General features: G+C 42.7%; 1 protein-coding gene across 1 annotated transcript; it reads right to left on the reverse strand.

Moving 5' to 3' along the window:
• Nucleotides 1-4,485: 4,485 nt before the first annotated feature.
• Nucleotides 4,486-8,278, reverse strand: LOC311053289 (uncharacterized protein; the record flags this gene model as incomplete). The annotated part of the gene is made up of 4 exons (XM_084068747.1): nt 4,486-6,581; nt 6,709-6,783; nt 6,961-7,047; nt 7,894-8,278. 4 exons carry the CDS (start codon nt 8,276-8,278, stop codon nt 4,486-4,488), a joined length of 2,643 nt encoding a protein of 880 aa, XP_083924873.1.
• Nucleotides 8,279-8,670: the final 392 nt, after the last annotated feature.

Genomic DNA, 8,670 nt, shown 5'->3' on the forward strand with positions numbered 1-8,670 from the left:
CTCACAGAGCCCATGTAGCCATAACAAACCACACAGTATTGCAAGTTTACCACCTCGCTATTCCTCACTCCAAGTCCTACAGTACCTACACACACATTAACAAAATGAATACACATTAACCCAATTACTTTATGTCAGCATACTAAACTTAAAAATCGGTTCCTACAGTAACCCTCTCCAGGGCATCCCTCTCAACCCTCGCTGGAGGACCAGCTCCCCCCATGCCGTTAGGCGAAAGGCCGGTGTGCTGTCCATGCTATGTAGAAACCAAAGCAAAAACAGATGCCCTTAATGATTTCATCAATTGGTCAGTCAAAAGCATGACTTCCAAGCAAAATCTGTAAGAAAAAACAACATGAAGCCATCTATACATTGCCAATACCTAAGATAATGCAGAGTTTATCAATGAATGATAATGTACAGGCTATGTTTTGCTATTCAACATATACAAAGAATATATATAGGGACAAGCAGGGACAAATATACATTCAACACGGTCAGAAAACTATGTCAATATAAATGCTCTGTGTTGAACACTGTGCCTATGTGGGTATAAGTAAGGTCCTATTTTGTACATACCAAATGTACATAAAAGAAGTTCAAACACAGTTCTGTCTAATAAAATGTGGCATACATGATTGAATGACAATTTAGGGTCTGTGCAGTACCATGTCTACATTAAATATGCTCTGTGATTCCGATTTGATGGGCTTCATCATTTTTGCTCTATGGGTGTTTAAAATTGGAACAATACAAAGAGGATTTGTGGGCTACAATAGCCCATTTCTTTCATCAGATGAACAAATAAAAACGTTGTGCCTATTAAACACTGAATGTGCTGTCAAACACAACATGACTTAGCTCAATAAACACCTTATATTGTGATGTTAACTACTGCAATGATGTGTGAGGCTCGTTTGATAATGCATGCTTACACAGCCTGGGGTCTGCTTTCACTGCATGGCAGTGGTGGAAAGTAACTACAGTAAGTACATTTACTTAAGTACATTTACTTAAGTACAATTTTGAGGTATTTGTACTTTACTTGAGTATTTCCAATTTCCAATACTTTTACTTCTACTCCATAACATCTCAGAGGCAAATATTGTACTTTTACTCCACTACAATTATTTGAAAACTTTAGTTACTAGTTAGTTTTCAGATATAAACTATGATATAATGAAACATACATTAACCACTTTAGCCCTATTGTATACATAGGCTATTTGAAAATAGCAGATATACAAGCTCACAACGCGTCGCATCGCAGCGCGTTGTGAGCTTGTAGATCGGCTATTTTCAAATATTTAGTACTTTTACTTTTGGTACTTTAAGTACATTTTGATGCCAATACTTTAATTTTTAATTTTTACTCTTAACAGAGTATTTTTATATTGCAGTATTGGTACTTTTACTTAAGTAAAGAATTTGAGTACTTTTTCCACCACTGCTGCATGGCACAGTTCTACATCATTCTCACTTCCACTTCTCGACTTAATCATTAATCCAATGTGCTGACTAACATAACAAGAGACAGGACAACAAAAACGTTGCATTGTGATGCTTAATGCAGATTAAACACACAATGCTAGACACGTTTTTTGTTGTGTTTCTTCTAGATCTGTGGTTATAAAGAGACTCTGTTTTCTAAGCCTGGAGCCTGCTTTCACTGCAGGAAACAGCTTAACATAAAAACACTTTTTGATTGAATCATTAATCCAATGTGCTCACTAACATAACAAGACACAGGAGAATAAAAACGTTGCATTGTCATGATAAATCCGTCTAATACACAAATGTGTTAAAAAACGTCTGATAAACATCACTTTAACAGCTATTTTCTGCAGCATAAAACACTGAAAAACCATGCAGATTAAACACACAATGCTAGACACATTTTTTTTCGACATCTGTGGTCCATCGGTTTTATTTACCTTAAAGGACGACCGATTTTCAACCTATCTTCATATAATTGGTCCTCACTAATACTCATGATAAAATGGTACAATTTAGACCTTTTCTCCGACTATGTGGCATCCGCGTGCGGTTAGGGTTAGGGTGCGGGTTTCGTTCGGGTTTAGTATTGGAAACGTCGGAGCGCTGCGCTGTCGGAGGAATGCGCTGACGGACTAATGTACTGCACCCCAATTTTTTTCTACTCGGTCTGTGTCTCAGAGGAAGGCTGTGGACAGTTCAGAGTCCCGTCTACCAGTGACATAATCGATGGGGAATCCAAGCTAATAGAAACTGCAGGCTTTCTATTCCTGTAAAGTTGCAATGCAATAAAATAAGCCATTGTTCTTGTGTTAATAAAAATCTAAATAATAAATGTGAAATCTTGTTGGAAAAAAAAATCATGCCTAACGATGATGTCACTGGTAGACGGGTTTCTGGACTGTCCACAGCCCTCCTATGAGACACAGACCAAGTAGAAAAAAATTGTACCATTTTATCATGAGTATTAGTGAGGACCAATTATATGAAGATAGGTTGAAAATCGGTGAAGTCGTCCTTTAAATCTGCTGTAGTCTCCACTGTTAGATAACCTGTTACGCAAATACCGCCATCTTTGAAGTACCCAAATGCATTGTGGGTATGCGCAAAGCATTGTGGGGTCTGGAAGGTCCCTCTCCCCCTATCTTTGCTTTGAGAGTCTTGGATTGTAGTGCAAATGTCCGTAATGTCCAATTAGAGAAATAGTTTTGGATTATATATATGGGTGGAACGGATCGATGCGCTGTTTACCAGTGCAATAATGATCGGCGACGTCGAGCCAAGTAAGTGTACATATATATATCTGCAGAATTCTTGCTATAGATGCTCTTAACTTTAGTTAAGTTTTACTGCCATCACTGCTCACTCTGAGTCTGGATGGATGTGTGTATGTCCCTTAGTTTTTATTTTGATACTGTTTGCATATATTACTGTTGTTATATGTATACATATCACAGATTGATAAGTATTTATTATTGGTAGATGGACCAGCAAGGAAGCTTGTTGTGATATTTATTATTGATGGAGAAGGAATGGGAGCAATTAAATTATGCTGCTTCTCACTCCTTTTCGAATCTGCATTTTTATTTTATTTTACTATTATTCTGAATTATTTGCTTTCATTTTTTATATTATTTTTAAAATGGCCTTATTCGAAATAAACAATTCAATTTAGTATGTATATATTACTGTCAGAAAAAAAGCAGTACAAAGACAACTCATGTCCTGTTGACCAGTGGTGGAAGAAGTACTCAGATATTTTACTTAAGTAAAAGTATCATCAATATAAAAATACTCTGTTACAAGTAAAAGGCCTGTGTTCAAAATGTTACCTGGATGTCTTGAGTAAAAGTACCAAAACGTACCAAAAGTATAAGTACTAAAATGTTCTCTTGTAGATCTGCTATTTTCAAATAGCCTAGGTATAAAATAGGTGGTTAATGGTAAAGTGGTTAATCTATGTTTTATAATATGTTCATTTATATCTGCAAAGTAACTAGTAACTAAAGTTTTCTATATAATATTTTCTAAATAATTGTAGTGGATTAACACATTGACTGCCAAGGGGGTTTCTAGAATGGCTCTCCCACTGCCAAGGTTTTTGACCATTCTGACTCATTTTTGAGGGCCCACAGAACATTTTGTACTAGGACTATGAAAACATAGAATATCTCAAAAAAAAGCTTAGAATCTCTTCTTTCATCTGGAAAAGAAAGTGAGTTGATACCATGCTCTGTTCTTTAGCTAGAGGAGTTTGAATACAGCTTGGTATTCACCAAAAAGAGGCCTTTTTCTTCAGAAGCTGAGATATGAGCGTTTTAGTAAATGACACACATTTAGAGGCATAACTTGATTTCAAAAGTGTTTCAAATTTATTTAGGGCCTTCATTGACATCAGTCATGTAAACAATACTTGTTTATAAAAAAAATAAAAAAAAAATGCTTTTGATTGTACATCTATTGCTCTGTTTCGCTCCAAAGTGCTCAATTCAAACAACATTTTTCACAATATTTTTTTTTTTTTCATTTTTTTTTCAAATAATAAATAATAACAATTCAAAGGTGATGTGCAACATCAATATATTCATCGAGAGCGTCATTTTCCAAACTTTTTGCCCACACAATTCAAAATGTCAATACTACATTCATTGCAGATCTACAAGCTTGCCTTTTTTTTTTCTCTAGGGAGTACAACAACAAATTGGTGCTATTAGAGCAAAATAAATAAATAAAAGTAAAATATCTGCCTGGCATGAAGCAGTATGAATAGGCAGGTTGAGGTTGGTAGGTTGAACAACATAGTAGCAGCTGCTTCACAAAGTGCTTTCAAAGTAAATGTAACTACATCAAATAATAATAAATACTAATCATTCAAATCAATAAATTGAGTGCAATCAGCGCAAATAAATAAACAAAAATAAAGTTCTTTTTTTTGCAGCACCCTGAGCGGATCAACGTGCGTCTACCCTTCACCCGGCTCTCGAGGCCACTCTAGTAGTCTTTTACAGTGTGGTACCGATGTGTACATTGGTGGTGCAAGGGCACACGACAGGACTTGCACTCAAAGCTTGTCTCACTCCGGATGTTTTTCCCGTCCTTCTTCTTTGACGGTAGCTTCGATCGGGAACAAACCCTACAACACCTTTGTGGGTACTTCTTAGCAGAACTTGCTTTGGGGAAATTGATCAGTTCGTGATCTAGTCTGTCATTCAGCCTGGACTCGGGGTCAACGTTTGGTGGCAATGGGTGTCTAACACGTGGGGCATCCCCAGGAGGCGGGGCCTCACTCCTACCCTCCTGACGACGGGCAGCTCTGGGGCGATCCCCAGGAGGCGGGGCCTCACTCCTACCCTCCTGACGACGGGCAGCTCTGGGGCGATCCCCAGGAGGCGGGGCCTCACTCCTACCCTCCTGACGACGGGCAGCTCTGGGGCGATCCCCAGGAGGCGGGGCCTCACTCCTACCCTCCTGACGACGGGCAGCTCCGGGGCGATCCCCAGGAGGCGGGGCCTCACTCCTACCCTCCTGAGGACGGGCGGCGCCGTCTTCCTGCTCTTCCTCGGACCCCTCCTCTCCGTCTTCATCCTCTTCCTCGGACCCCTCCTCAGCAGGCGGGGCCTCATTCCTACCCTGCTGAGGACGGGCGGCGCCGTCTTCCTGCTCTTCCTCGGACCCCTCCTCTCCGTCTTCATCCTCTTCCTCGGACCCCTCCTCAGCAGGCGGGGCCTCATTCCTACCCTGCTGAGGACGGGCCACTCCCCCAATGTTCCCGCGGGTGGTCCAGGACTTCACTACTGCCAAGATGAAGGAGTAGAAGTTCTGAATTTTGGGTTGGGCTGGGTGCCTGGCCTTGTAGATCACATAGGCGTTGAACTGGGTAATCTGGAGCATATAAAAGAAGAACTTTTTTGTCCACTTCCTCGTTTTCCTGGTACACATGTAATAGCTGAGGTTCTGGTCTAGCTTGTCGACCCCGTTCATGTGTTTGTTATACTCAATAACACACACAGGCTTCTCTTCGACCACCTTCTTGCTGTGTTTTTTCTCCTTCCTGGACACGGGCAGCATGTCATGAGGGTGCAAGGTGGAGATCATCGTGACGATTTTTGTTTTCTTGGCTCGCCATGCCAGTACCATCACGTCCCTGGAGTGGCGAGAGATGGTGGACCCCAGTGGCAGCTTTGAAGGGGTAACATCTGCGATGGCTGGTGGCTGTCCTCGCTTCTTACGCAGGGTCCCGCAGACGTATGTCTTCTTGTTCAGGAGCATAATGGCCGTATCCACTGAATTGTACAGGTTGTCCATATAGAGCCTATATCCACATCCAGCTAAACTGCCTAAGAGTGTTGTTATGATGACAGGTAGTGTCTGCTTCTTTTTACAGTATGGCAGCATGTTGTGGAGGTAGCCTGTTGCTGAATCACACAAAATGTACGACCTGATGCCGTACTTGACCGGCTTCTGTGGGGCATAGACCTTGAACTCCAGGCGTCCCCGCCACAACAGCATTCCCTCATCAAGACTGATGTCCACGCTCGGCAGGTACATCTCCTGGAAATTGGCCAGCAAGGACTGCAGTATTGGGCGGACTCTCCAGAGTTTGTCTACGTCTTCGGGCTTTTCTGGTACAGGGCGGGGGATGCTGTTGTCCACGAAGTGGAGGTTGCTCAAAATGGCCTGGAACCTGTTCCTCGGCATCACTTTCCGGAAGACGGCGGCCTCGACGTACTCATCAGTGGACCAGTACATGGCGATCTCAGGCTTTTGGCTGATTCCTGTCAGAAGAAAGAGCCCCAGGAAGCGCTTGAGCTCGTCTAGATCCACCGCTTTCCACTTCTTTGCTCTGCCATACTTCTTGTCACTGTCCGGCTTCTGTTCGGCATAGAGGTTGGTTTGAGTGCGGATTTCCTCCAACAACTCATCCGACAGCAGCAGCTCAAAGAAGTCCACGGGCTCATCAGACTGCAGAGCAGCAGCGGCGTTTTGAGGACCCGGAGTCCCAGCTGTGAAGGGGATGTCCCGAGGACACCATCCTGTGGAATGCCACACAGGAGGAGGACCCTTGTCCTTCTTGCCCTTGGCACCACCTGTGAATTATAGAAATAGATCATTACCATAAAATACTTTTTTCTTTGACACACACACACACACACACACACACACACACACACACACACACACACACACACACACACACACGATAATAATTCTTACCTCCACGACCAGCTCCACCAACCGCTCCACCAACTGCTCCCTCCTCCACCTCCTCCTCACCACTAGCATGCGACCCTGTGTAACATAACATATACTTTTTTTTAGATATTATGTCCATCTTTAGCAAAGCATTTATCATCCACAGACCACATGCATATATACACTGAATAAATAAATATGAGAGAATACATTTACCATTACCCTGGTTTTAGCATTTTTTCATTCATGTGCTATAATTGACAATTCACTCACCCCTACTACCGTCATCATCATCATCATCATCTGCATCCATGGCAGACACCAGTTCCAGAGCACCCACCAGTACCTCCTCCTCAGCATCTACAATACAATTTCAAATACTTTGGTGAATATTATGCATTTAGCAAACATTATCCAGACAGAGCGACTGACAAAAGGCACATATGAGATCAAATAGACATGCCTGATCGACATCAAAGGCTTCAGTTCAGGTCAGAAAAACAACATAACAAAAACAAAACCCCTTTGACCTACAGGATTTTTGTTGTTGTTATTATGTGGCCTGACCTGAACGGATGCTTTGATGTCTTTTATATTATGACAGCCATAATGTGCAGACAGAGGGAGGGGGCATGCAGCTGGCATTTTCCCCCTACAAGAAAACTGAATAAAATGAACAGATCTACAAGCTCAAAAAGCGTGTAGATCTGTTCATTTTATTCAGTTGGCGTTGTGCGAGGCTCGCTCCGTTGTGGCCAACGAACCACAGGTTGAGAACCGCAGCCACATACAGTAACGAAAATCGGGCCACAGCCTGTCGTCTATGTTGCCAGATCGTGGGAAAGTAATAAGCAACCAGGTCTATGAAAACGAGCCCACAAGAAGCGAATAGCCGAGTATAGGCCACATGGGCACTTCAAACATATCTAAAACAAGGTGAAAATAGTCCATCTACAAAATCACAACCACAATTACCATCATTTCCAAGCAGATTTACAGAAAAACAAGTCCAGTGTGGCTTAGCAGACCTAGCCCTGAAACAGATACTAGCGTCATGTGAACCATGGTATAGCAAACCTGGCAACGACGATAGTTTACTTTTCTGCATTGAATCAGCTAAACGCACGGTCAGATGAACTAGTAACGAATACAACTCGATCAAATCAACTTGTAACACATAAAACGATATAAAAAAAGTATGCTTACCACTGGAAAAAGGACTGTTGCCCCGACTGAGAGCCGCCGGTTCCCAAGCCGAGCCCTCAGAGGCACCACTACTGTCACTGTCGGCGTCGGTGTTGGATCCCTCCACCCCTGACCCCAACTCGCTCCCCGTAACACTGCCACCGGCCCCGGCCCGGTCAGGGCTCGCAGGAGGACGGGGACGAAGGACCATGCTGCTCGGATCGCTCCTACGGCCGGGGGGCAGGTCCTCGCGGTCCTGGGTGCCGACACTCGGCCCTGGTTGGAGGTCCACAGGAGGAGGATAAACCACCGGAGCTTGGGAGGCTGCTGCACCAGCCCCAACCAAGAACCTCTCCATGGACTGCTGACCAGGTCCGGGGGTGTTCTTGCGCTTTTTCCCTACCATAGCTACTCTCTCACAGTACACTATATCTAATATAAACTTTATCTCCTCTCTATTACCACCTATTTTCTCCTATTCTCTCCCTATAACGCCGATCACCTCTCCTATAAATACTCCTATTACTGCACTCTATATCTTACCTCCACGCCCTCTCTATCTATAATATATATATATATATATATATAAAACTCAGTAGGATTTATATATATATCACTCACACTTACTACACTCAAAATATCAACTCACACACACAAACTCACGTACAAACAATTCACTCTTTCACTCAATATAACTCTCCCACACAAACTCACGTACAATTCACTCGTTCACTCACCGTATCTCACACTCGTATCTCTCGTTCAATCTAACTTACGTATCTCACACTCGTATCTCTC

The sequence above is a fragment of the Gymnoscopelus microlampas genome (genome assembly GCF_963454915.1).
Source record: "Gymnoscopelus microlampas genome assembly, chromosome: 10".
Classification (NCBI taxonomy): domain Eukaryota; kingdom Metazoa; phylum Chordata; class Actinopteri; order Myctophiformes; family Myctophidae; genus Gymnoscopelus; species Gymnoscopelus microlampas.